Source organism: Asparagus officinalis, chromosome 10 (assembly GCF_001876935.1).
Source record: "Asparagus officinalis chromosome 10, Aspof.V1, whole genome shotgun sequence".
Taxonomy (NCBI): domain Eukaryota; kingdom Viridiplantae; phylum Streptophyta; class Magnoliopsida; order Asparagales; family Asparagaceae; genus Asparagus; species Asparagus officinalis.
In genome coordinates this window covers 64,657,590-64,670,255 of record NC_033803.1, presented here as the reverse complement: position 1 = coordinate 64,670,255, position 12,666 = coordinate 64,657,590, and the positions used below count along the sequence as shown (strand labels likewise).

Sequence of the window (12,666 nt, the reverse complement as noted above, 5' to 3'; positions counted from 1 at the left end):
TCCCTCTACAGTAAACACCAGGTACTTCCACGGGCAAGGCTTGGACGTTTGTCGTACGCCATTTCTTGCGAGTAAACTAACCTTTTTTTATGGTATCATAATAATTTGTGAATCGGAGCCCATAGATTTTCACATGTTTATGAACATATGTGGTTTCAAAGTGGATTGCTTGCAAGTACAAACTTAAGACATTTAACCAAACAAGAAGTGCAATTTTTCAACCCTAATTTAGCAGTTATTCCCCCCTCATTTTCTGCTTTTGTTCATGGTGCCAACACCTCCTCCCTCCAGAGTAAATGCCTGATGCTTCCTTGAGTGAGGCTTAAATGCTCACCAACTCTTGTTTAGTTGACTGTTTTTGGATGGTATTATAATTATTTGTGGATCTGAGCACATAAATTCTCACAAGTTCATGAACATTTGTAGTTTAAATATTTGCAAGTACAAACTTTAAAAAGGAGACAGATAAGCAGTGCAATTTGTTAACCCTCATTACCAGTTAGTTCCCCTAGTCACATTACATCCATCTCCTTCACAATATGATATGCAATTTTGGAAATTACGGCAGTTAAGTTTACGTCTACTGGAATGAGGACTGCAAGTTTTTAATCACCAAAAGTGAAAAACTGTTACATGTCAACAATGCATGAAAAGAAATTGAACACAAGAACTAATTAAGAATCAAAATTCACAAATATGCTTTTAGAAAACCTTTTTCCCTGAGAAATGAAAGTCTATCTTTCCTCTACTGATGTCACAAGGCATGCCAGGTGCAAGAAAAGAAATTTTCATTTATATAATATAATTTGGTTGGTTATAAGCTCATGATTATTCCTTTATCACAGCAGAAGAACCTGAATGCTATCAAGAAATTCTCAAAAATCGTCATATAACAAGATTTGAAGCGAGACCATCTTCAAGAAGTACATAAGTAAAGCAGCTAATACCATAACATGAAGAAACTGACCTGTGCATAATCCAAGCAGCAATAAGAATGGGTATGCATTTTCATTTTCTCTTCACCCTCTTTAGTGAATTGTTTACCATCAGCAATAGCAACTGCTGCAGTGAATACCTTTGCACCTTTGGCGCTCTGAAAAATGAGTAAACAACTTTAAACAAGAAAATAATTAAAGCTGGAATGTTGCAAAATTCTATCATTTGAATGGCAAGAGAAAACTAATTTCAGAATAGAAGTAAAAATATAACATTTCCACCAGATTGGAAGCGCTTGTGACAAAGATATCATCACAACACCAATTGGCTACCTGGTCTGATCAGGCAAGGAAAAATTACCAGAAGTTAACTAGAAGGATATCAGCCCCACATCGGGTCTCGCTATGGTTGGTAATTGATTAAGAGAACTATTACACTGGACACCAACAGAAGATTCAAAACCAGATTAAAATATCCATTTTGCACATATTATTTTTATATCAAATCTCCAAATGTAACAATTAAAAAAACTCTTTGATGGTCAATACAATCAAGGGGACTGTCTCAACTCTCAGCATCCAAATTCTTCATCCTCAATATCTGTTCAAACAATAATGAGATTCCACATGACAGTTTGACTCTCGAACAACTTTTTCTTTCAGGATCAAACCTCTGGGATTCAAAACAAGATTTATGCTCTAAGTTCATGTGAACTAGCTATTTGAACAGCAGTTGCCACATTACTTGATGAAATAGTAGGATTAAAATGGAAATATTTTTACTAAATTGCACAAGTCTCATAATGGCCTATCAAGCAAAAATACTCATGTGAAGCAGCTGCCAAAGAGCATCTCAAAGGAACTAATGTAGACCTATTACTCAAACGAAATGGCTGACAGAATATCTTCAAAGACAATAATACACATATACTAGTTAATAACTCCAAAATGTTCCATAGAATTTGCTTCTTGTGACACCATTAGTATCCTTAATGTCCTCAGAATTCCCACCACCAAGAGCTTTCCTCTAGACAGGGTAACTCAGTAACTCGTATCAAAGTCATTTCTGATTTTTCTCACTCGCGTTTTGTTTTTTCCCAACTTCATTTTTTTTAATGAAAAGTGACCATATTGCGTCATGGAACAAGTTTTGGTTACTCAGAGGTATGTAGGAAGTGTCGACCGTCTCAGGTAAAACATATCAAAGGTATCATTGGCTTTTATTAGAATAACAAAATGTACAGATTTTCTAAAGTAGATTCTAAAATTGGTAACAATTATGATAACTCTAAATTCTTTGTAAAATATTTGCATCATGCAGTAAGCTGCTGCAGAATTGGACTAAATATTTCTTCTAATTAAAGGGATAAAGCATGACATAATTTAAAAAATAATGCAGGAAATCACCAAATATTGAACGTTTATATATGCTAACCGAGGTGTACGAACACAATTTCGATATCTTGTTAAAATGATTTTATATGCATTATCGTCTATCTTAAACAAAAAAAATCCTAATCTTCCCAAGCATGTGAAAATCCTTAAAAACAAAACTCCTTTTTTTTAATTTAATCTGTAAGAAAATCAATAAATCTTAGTTTGCTTCCCATAAGGTGTCATGTATAAGTCTTTTTCATATAGTTTAAGTCAGGTTATGTTGTTTAACAGTTTGAGAATTAATAAAGTGGAGTGGTTAACATAAGTAAAAGATCAGCTTGATGATTAACTAGTCCAGAGTAGGGTTCTACATAATTCGAACTGAAGCCCACTTGTACAGTGAGTGTAACTTAGTTATTGCCAATGTGTCGGATCATATCAGGCATACTAAGTTAAAGCTGACTAATAAAGCATTAACCCAATGCTTGTACTCCCTATCAAGACAAGAACCGATAGAAAAGTCCACTTGATTAGAAGCAGCGACAAGAGAAATGATGTACCCCCCCCCCCCCAAAAAAAAGGAAAAAAAACAAAAATAACTTATACGCCTTCTTTTAATTCTTGAAATTCACACTTTTGTTGACATTTGTCCCCTTTGTTTTTTCCCCACACTTCATGATATCTTTGGTGAATCCTGTTGCTTATTTCAGTTTATTTATTATTGGGAAGGTTTTCCGCTCTTGTGGGTTCATCGCCCAAGACCTAGTTTTTGACTTAGTGTTGAATTGATCCCCTTCACAAAGGTAGAGCAGTCAAAAGTGATGCTTTATGACAACTGTTGGACAGATTATTAAGTTGTTCTATATGCTGCATTTTTTATGATGATATAGAGCATGACATGTCGAATCCAAAGTTAAATTGTTGCGTCATAATTATTTTCATTGTTCCAAATGCACCCTCAAGAGTATATCGCACACTAAAATCTAAATGCTATACTGAAAGAAGAAAACCTAATGTGTACGTACTTGAGAACATGCTTTTATGAGAGTCCCGGCAACTCCAAAGATAATAGAACAGAAAGTAACACGATTTAAATGTTCGAACTTTATTTGCAATTTGCAAATATGCTTCCAGAATATTATTGTCTCAAAGAAGAATAAATGACTAAACACAGAAAGATATAAAGGGAGCCCAAATTGCAGAATGTCTCTCTGATTTAGCCATTTAAGTAGACCTTGTCATTTCCTTTATTATGACGTGAACATGAAACATCCAGTGGTAGAACATGAGAGTGAACCACAATGATACCCCCAATGTGTCCAGGAAACATGAAGAGAAAATTATACAGGACGTTGTATCCAAAAAAAATCTCAATGAGCAAGAAATTGGCATGTATAATTAACTACCTGTATATGCAAATGAATGCTTTATAACTGACCTCCTTCCGATGATCTCTTGTGACTAGTTTCTCTTCTTCAAAAAATCTTAAAGTACGACGAAGTTGTTTTGAGTGTAACTTCAAAGCCTTGGCTAAGTCTTCCTCCCTGACCCATTGGCGCCTGAAGTACTAAGCTACAAGAATGAGATTTTTGCCTAGAAAATGCTTGAAAACATAAATGATATATGGCTCAATCATAGCAGGTCACTGCACTAAAAAGAATCACAAGGCAAATTCAAGCATAGAATGAAATCTTAACAAGCAAGGCATAAGTAGATGACAAACGAGGTCAGGGCTACAGAATAAATAGCTCCAGTATACTTCAGTGAATCCTGTGCAATACATCAAACTTAGGTAATGAGGCGAGGCCCACACTTGAGCATCATTTTTTATGACATGAAACCCATGCTTTAGCACAGTCATGTCTTTAAGTCTCTTGAGTGTGGTCCTACTGGACTAAAACTTCAGTCCCATCTTAACGCCCCTATATCGCCACCAAAACTTTCAAGTTGCAGCAAGAGTTGAGAAATATACTTTTACATTCTAATACTCCTCTGTTTAGTGTCCTTTACCTTCGGTCAAAACGTGGAGGTTTTATTATGGTGCTTTATTCGAGTCCTCTTTTTTAAATACAACCAATTTCATCTGAACCTGGATGGCACTAGGACCATCTTAAAGCCCCTATACTGCATCATAACTCTGAAAATATGAAGCTATGGTGAAGACTGGAGCAAGGTTGTGGAAAGCAAAGCGAAGCAGTGAGGTACTGTTCAAGCTTTTTGGGGCTTTAGCGACAAAAAACGGCTAAAAGCGCCAAGTAAAAAAGCAGATTTGGACTGGAGAAGTAGGTAGAGGAGCTTCGACTGGAGATGGAGATGAAGGTGAACTTCAATCGAAGATTGTGACGTTAAGCTTTAATGATGAGCTTAAGTGAAGATGATCTGGTGATGGTGATGGTGAAGTCGTGAAGGCGAAGCTTGTTGGAGAAGGATTTGGGTGCGCATTTGGTTCCGAAAGGCAACATGCTTGCCAAAGGCAGTGGACGAGGCGATTGAGGCAATTGAGGCGGGAGTTAGGGTTAGGGTTTATTTTCATCTCGAGTGCAGAGGGGAGAGAGAGAGAGAAGCGAAGGGTTTTACTTAATAAAATGGGTCTGGTTCAAGTTTTAGTCGAGTATAATATGAACATGTACTTTTTTTTTAAAGTGCTTTTAATCACTTGACAACATTTTAACATTTTTAAGCGCTTAACAGCACCTTTACGAGCTTTCGTCTATGTTTTCGAGAGAAAAAATCATGTCTGCTTCATTGGCCACTTTTAATGAAAGCGGAGCAATGTGGCACCGCTTTCGCTTTGCAAAGCGGGGCTTTTTTCAACAGTATTTGGAAGATATACTTTTATATTCTAACAAATGCACATCTTCACGTTATGCCTCGCTTACTACGCGGAATGAGATCAAGTGATAATAGAATGAAGCAAGGAACAAAATGAAATGAGTGTGGGATTGGAATGTTGATTTCCATTCTAATGTTTGGGTGCAATTAGAAAATGAATTGTTAATGAAAAATCATTTTATTTTGGTATGGTAATTAATAATAAATCATGGCATACTTGGTATTTATTTTTTTTATTCTCATTTAAGGGGGAATGATTATTCCCCGCCAACTTAGGGGATGCTCATTCCCACAAAAAGTGGGAATGGAGGAGAACTGGGAATGGGCATTCTAGCTTCAAAAAAGTTGTCATGTTTGGTATGCATGAATAAGAAGTTAGAATGAGCATTCTATTCCCACCGATTCCCGACTGCCAAATGAGGCCTTAAAGAATTTTCTTCTATTTGAAGTGCAACTACAAAAGGAAAAACCTTACCAAAATGAGGTATGTTGTAAACCCACAAATGATACATAAAAAGAATGTGATATTCTTGGAGACTTCAGTTCGACAAGTACCAGTGTTCTCAACTTATTGATTAACGCCATGGCTATCGTGCAACAGCCAACCATCTGATCATGACACTATTACGCACATATCTGTCAAGTTAGTTGCAAACACAATTTCAAGTGTTTACATAACCAACTAAGCACTGTCTATCTATATTTTCTGTTACACGAAAAAATGCACACATTAAGTTTGATTGCTACATTTCTTCAATTCAAAGTAGCAACATATCTGCAAAATTAAGGTAAAATAATGTTTCATCATCATTTTCATTTTTGAACCAAACATGGTGGAAAGTGGGAACAATTCAATGCATTCTGAATTTAGTATAATTCAGATTTTTCAAGTGGGTAATACATTGTCTGGATGCACCATCCAAATGATCTTAGACTAACTTTACAAATCCCTGTGAAATCAAACAAAAAATTCCTCCCTCTCACCATATCTAACACTGGATTGCCTACATTTCTACTCTATGAAGGGGCTCCAGTTTGACTGACTCAATCAAGCATACTTCACAATAAATGTAAATAAGCTTGCAAACAATTAGGAAACAACTCCAAGGACTATCTCATTATCATACACATCAACTTATATTTAAGCTGGAATCCCCCAAAATTAACTCAGACAAAATCTAAATTCCGCTATATTTCAGACTAAAGATCGCAACTATCAGCAAACTTTTCAGCCAAAAAACCGATTTTGTACCTTCATGAAATAGTAAACAAAAAATAATTAAATCAATATTGAAACTTTACCTAGTGAGAGCATCGAGGACGACCACAGCCATCCCTCTGTTATCCCCTCTCCCCACCTTTTGCTGGTTATCGCCCTTCAATGTGATGTCGTCATAGAATGCTCGAGCAGCGAGCCTCACAAGCCTGCAACAAAGAGAGAACCCTAGATTTCTCAAGCTATAATGAGATCGAAATCGAAAGCAATGATTTTGATTAGAGAATATTTACCTATTGAAGGGCTCCAAGCTCATGATCGCTCGGTTACGGTTAGGGTTTGGGAGAGAATCTCGATCAGAAGAAGGCTGGGATCGTAGAGGAGAAAGCAACTGGTCGGCGATGAGAGGGCTAAATTAATTTGGGTTCCTAGATCACTGTCCAAATTGAAATAGGGCCTAAATAGGACAAATTTTCAAAACCACCCCTTTTAGGATTTTATTTGCAAAAAACAACCCTTTTTTGAAAATAATTACAAAAACCGACCTATTTTCAGCCCAGCGCTGAAAACAGGTCGGTTTTTGTAAAAAATTCTCCGAAACATCACGGGAGTTCAACTCCCGTGAAGTTTATCGAGAAATTAAACTTCACGGGAGTTGAACTCCCGTGAAGCTTAATTTGTGCTTAAATCTTCACGGGAGTTCAACTCCCGTGAAGATTTGGCCAAGATGCAGCGCCAGAGCTGCTCTCTGGAAGTTGGCACTGCAACCGCCGGCTCCCCAGCCTCCGACCGCCGCCGCCGTCAGAGCTCAGATCTAAGTCAAATAATCCAAAAAAAAGGTAAATTCTTCAAAAAAAATCTATACTCTCTAATTTTTGTATACTCTTACTATTTGATTGTGATTTCATATAAAAATCTAGATTTTAGAATTTAATTGTGAATTATTTACGAATTTTGTGAAGAAATGTGAAAAGTAGAGGGAAAATTATCAATAAATGTGAAAATTAGAGGGGAAATTATCAATAATTTTGTGAAATTTATGAAGAATTAGTTTGGAAATTATGAAGAATTTTTGTGGAATTAGTGGGGAAATTATCAATAATTTTGTGAAATTAGAGGGGAAATTATCAATAATGTTGTGGATTATTTACGAATTTTGTGAAGAAAAATCAAATAATTTTGTGTATTTATTTGGCTTTTCGTGTAATATTGATCTTGAATTTTTCACTCTTCAGAGGTAACGATGAACGATCGAATTGTAATTCTCTGTTCTTATGATGGGAAGATTAATTACCTCGAAAATAATATGCACGTTTATGAAGGAGGCACGACGAGACCGTTGTTCATAACAAAATCGTGCACTTTCGATGAGTTGGTTTAATTTCTCGATAAACTTCACGGGAGTTGAACTCCCGTGATGTTTCGGAGAATTTTTTACAAAAACCGACATGTTTTCAGCGCTGGGCTGAAAACAGGTCGGTTTTTGTAATTATTTTCAAAAGGGGTCGTTTTTTACAAATAAAATCCAAAAATGGGTGGTTTTGAAAATTTGTCCGGCCTAAATATGGAACTGTAACAAGCGTTAATTTTACAAACCCCCTTGACATTTGGGTAATTCGTTCCACACCCCGAACTTTTTTTTTTTTTTGAATATGACAACCATTTGATAAAATTAACCCATAATTCATGTTTAATCCATTACTTCATCTTTGAATTGGGCATTAATGTGAGCTAATAACTTTTTATTCTTTAAAAAACAATCCTAGGGTGTTTGGTTCAAAATTTTGAAAGTGACTAGGCAGGAATATTTTCGATTATAATTTGTGGGGACTCGCATAATCATTGTGGCGTGAGTAGTTTAGTGTATTTATACCCTTTCTTCATTATATAAAATCTATATCTTCTATTAAATCTCTTAATTATATAAAATATCTTTTTCAAAATCATTTTTAGCCATGTGTCATCTTTTCAAGTAATTTTGTGTAAAGTTTTGCAACATAGGTCCTTAATGAATTTATATTTGCACCACTAAGCTTTAAGTTATGCCTCATTGTTTTCCCAGGACTAAATGACTCATCGTGTTCTCCCATATCAATTTAAAGCAACTTTTTTCCCCAATACCTCTATTTTCAAATTCCCAAAGCAAAGCAGTAAAATCTTCTTTCTTCCTTTCTTCTCTATCTTTCCAATCTTATTGCTACTCATCCAGTGGTGGCAGCCTCCCCTCGCTTACTTCCCTCTTCATCTTTTTAGCTCCCCATCAGCCCCACCTATAGAGCCTCCAATCCCTAAGCCGATGTTGACGACATCCGTGACAACCTGATGTGAGCAACTCATGGGATCCACCGCCTGAAATGTCTCTCCGCATTTGACATCTCCAGTATCCTCCTAACCATTCATTTAATTATCAATCTTATTCAAACCTCTTCAATTTGATATTTTTTTGAAATTCCTATTATATAATGTCATTTCTTATTTCATATACAATTTTTCGGCACACATTGATCTTGAACAAAGCATGTGGAGCATAGAGGCTTCACGCTATTGGCTGCAGCTTTTGACATTTTCCTCTTGAGGTAAGAAATAAATATAAGACTCTCTCTCTCTCTCTCTCTCTCTCTCTCTCTCTCTCTAGCTTGGAAAATTTTGAGTTTGGGTGATTAATAATGTGTGTCTGTATTTTTTACAAATCGCTGATCGTGACCTTCTATAAATTGAAATCAATCTACTATTGTCAATTACGTTACTAAATCTATATAAGTCCAATATAAGTCTCTCGGATTCTAAAGTTACTTCATATAATTATTTATCTATTTTGTTTTGATCTAGATTAAAAAATATTTGATTTTGATTTTGATTTTTTTACATGTTGTCAATTTTGAAAATTTTGCAATTTGGAGAAGAAGAGGCGGATTAGATCCTGCAGATTGATATTGTAGAAAAAATGGGTAATTTGGAGGTAAATCAATTATTTGTTTGGCACATAATTGTTTTCTTTTTAATTTCAAATTTAATTACTTCTAATCATGATTGAAATTGAATGGTTAAACCTATTGTTAATGTATTGAAATTGAATGGTTAAACCTATTGTTAATGTTATTATTTGTACTTTTCTTCTCTATGCAAACAATGGTCTCGTTGTTGGTGTAACCAACGGGCGAATTATTACAAAAAGGAAACTGCTTCCCCGCATGAATAAATGTTCATGCCTTGATCTTTAATGTCTTTAAGACTGAGAATTGAGACATGTGTAATATTCTATGCCACAATATGACTTTTAGCCTTTTCTTTTTATGTATTTCTAAATTCTCTATACTACAAAAGGTTGTTTTAGTTATGGCTTAATATATCATTATATGTTAAGGGATCATTTTAGTTCATGTATAGCGGGTGGAATGGTTTGGGGTGACAAAAGCGATCGAATTTGATTGTTTTTTAAACTTGCCAGAGCCATATTCTTTTCTCCATCAATATCCAATTTACATGTTCACTAACAAGCCAACCATGTAATATTGTAATTGATATTCTCCATTTCTTTTATTGAAATTCAGCTGTCAAAGTGTTGAAGTGTACAAAGACCTAAATGTTGAAGCGCACAGAGTTTTGATTGAGCACATGCGAAAGCACAAACATGTACTATATAGTATTGGAACTCATCTCTCTCTCTCTCTCTCTCTCTCTCCCTCTCTCTCTCTCTCTCTCTCTCTCTCTCTCTCTCTGTTTTTTCCGTGGTTTCTTCTCTCTCAATGGTTATATTGAAATTGGTTGCTAAGTGGATTAGGGATTAGCTCAATCAATTCTCCAAGTTTTCTTTAAATAATGACATTCAGTCATGGATAGCATCATATGTAACCTTTACTCCATTTTTCTACAACTAAAAAACTATTCTACTAGAATCTTACATTTATTTGAAATGCTCCTTTGCATGATTAACTTCTCATCTATCATATAGTCTTTTTATCTACAATGTTGAAATTGATGCTTAACCTATCTCATTTAGGTTCCTTTTGCATACATGAACCATGTCGTAGATGATGCAAGATCCAAGTCTAACTAATGACATAATTTCTTGAAATGAATGCTTTTTGTAAACATTTTTTTTTAATTTTTTCTAAAAACGTGACATCTAATCTAAATTGGTTTTTATTTGAGCATATTATCGACTTTTTTTATGTCAATGGGTGAAAAATAGATTCAACGCGTAATCATATTTCTCTCTTTACCATTATATGCTACATCTCATTCATCTTAAATCTTTGTTTTTGCTTATCCTTGTGATCTCTCCATATTAATAACTAATGTAAACTTTCTTAATATTTTTATTTTCCTCATTATTCATTTGTTAATATTCTGTCATTGTTATCCTTTTCTATTTTGAGGCATAGAAAAGGGAAGTTAGGGGATTTTCACAATTATAATTAATTCTTTAAATAATTTTTGACATGGAAAAATATTCTTAAGTTTATGACTTTCTTTACTTTGTTTCTTTTGTATAGATTATGTGATTTCTATTATGCTTGAAGAAGTTGTTGCAATATTATTTAAATATTATTATTTTTGTAAAATGGTTACCTTGCAAGAATATACCTTTTGGTATTCCTTATATCTTTGATTCAATGTATGGTTAAAATTTGCTCATGTGAATATGTTGTGTTTAAATTGGAGCCAGTGACAGGTCCATATAGCTTTAATTTTGCATTACAATTTATGTTTTTTCTATTATGTGGATGCAAAATTGATGCTGATGTTTATCAATTGCATTGTTTATTTGAATAAATAGTTTGCAATTAAGTAGAAACTATAGATAAACGAAATTTGATGTGGGTAAAAAAACAATTCTCAGAAAAGATTTTATTATATTTGATGTGGGTAAAAAACAGTTCTCAGAAAAGAGTGGAGGAAATTTGTCACGCCCTGGGCCCCCAGCCTCATTGGCGTGGTACAAGCCATAGGACCCACCAAGCATAATGTGTTATTTGGATCAATCCATTGTCAGTTACACTTAAGTTTTAAGCTTACCTATTTAAGTCACTAAAATTTTTACTCATTTCTCATTGTGGGATTATTCACCCTTGGCGCATCACAAAATTTGTGGAACTGATATTTATCCACTAATAGTCATTCTGCCAAGCTGATAATTTTCATGATTTCTTCAACAAGTTGAAATATAAGTTGTAGATGGGTGCATGGTGACTTAATGACCACCGACGCCTCAAGTCTGGACCATAACAAAAGTTATCTTTGATGATCTACACCTTTCTAATCTCTTTTTCTTTCTGTTGTTTCTTGAAGTGTAATCTTTCTGCATAGTAGATATTTGTGCTAAATTTCAATTTGTAACTATGAGTGTTCTCAAGACCCATTTACTTAATTTCCATCTATTTATATTGTTCCCTTTGTTTTCGATGTTTGCATTTTTCAATGATTAAAACAACTCACCAGGTTATGTGTGAATATAGTTTTTGTCTTAACGTAGTTTTGATAATTTACTATATAACAATCAATTAAACTTAAGATATATTGGCCTTAGTTTTTATTTTCTCATCTTCCTACAAATGTGTGTTGTTATTTAATTTTCAAAGCTCTTTTTTTTAATCATGGAAGTTGGTACGATGAAACTGGTTTTTTTAATCAGGTAAGTTGTTATCCTGAAGTTATTTTTTTCTTTTTTTTTTAAATTTAGAAGTTAGGCCAAATAAAGTTGATTCCACACAAAACATGATAAGAAATTCATTCAGATTTCGCCCATTATGACTATCCATCTTATTGTTTGTGTATAAATTATTTTCTTATTGTTTGTACAATGTATATTTTTTCCATTAACCATCTACCTTAGTAAACTATTTTCTCTTTTTTAGGTCCCTATTTTTAATATAAAAAATTATTATTTCTATAAAGTTATGTACATTATACTCTAAAACACATTTCTTAATCGTAGTTATAAATATTTGTTGTCATTGTTTGTTTAAAGAAGTTAATTTGATTGTAGAAGAAGGTATGTCATCCTCCTATATGATTATTCAATTACTATAAATAAAGAGAAAATTGCAAAAGTAGGGATTCCATGTGACCCGGCCCCTTGTATTTTGGCCCATGTGGATCATCCAAAAAAGTACCGTTTAATATTTCAAGGCCCCTCCACGTCAGCAGTATACTCAAAATGGATTGTATTTTGAAAAAACTCGAAATTGCCCTTCTCCTTCTTCCCCAGATGCCTTGTCCCCAAAAGCTTTGAAATTGACGTCCCATTAATGCAATCTGATGTAAGAAATTGAGGGAAATCCCCCCCCCCCCCCCCTTTTTTTC

General features: G+C 34.4%; 1 protein-coding gene and 1 long non-coding RNA gene across 2 annotated transcripts in view; one reads left to right on the top strand and one right to left on the bottom strand.

Moving 5' to 3' along the window:
- Positions 1–6,793, bottom strand: part of LOC109825051 (general transcription factor IIE subunit 1-like) — a 15,615-nt gene extending 8,822 nt beyond the window's left edge. Inside the window, 4 exon segments of the mRNA XM_020391750.1 lie at positions 968–1,093; positions 3,751–3,871; positions 6,447–6,569; positions 6,654–6,793. Of these exon segments, the coding sequence (XP_020247339.1) occupies positions 968–1,093; positions 3,751–3,871; positions 6,447–6,569; positions 6,654–6,676 (393 nt within the window). The 5' untranslated portion in view covers positions 6,677–6,793.
- LOC109826240 overlaps positions 8,765–12,666 on the top strand; it is a 5,413-nt gene continuing 1,511 nt past the window's right edge. Inside the window, exons 1-2 of the long non-coding RNA XR_002243249.1 lie at positions 8,765–8,936; positions 9,912–9,993. This is a non-coding gene — a long non-coding RNA (uncharacterized LOC109826240). The remainder of the gene's footprint in view (positions 8,937–9,911; positions 9,994–12,666) is intronic.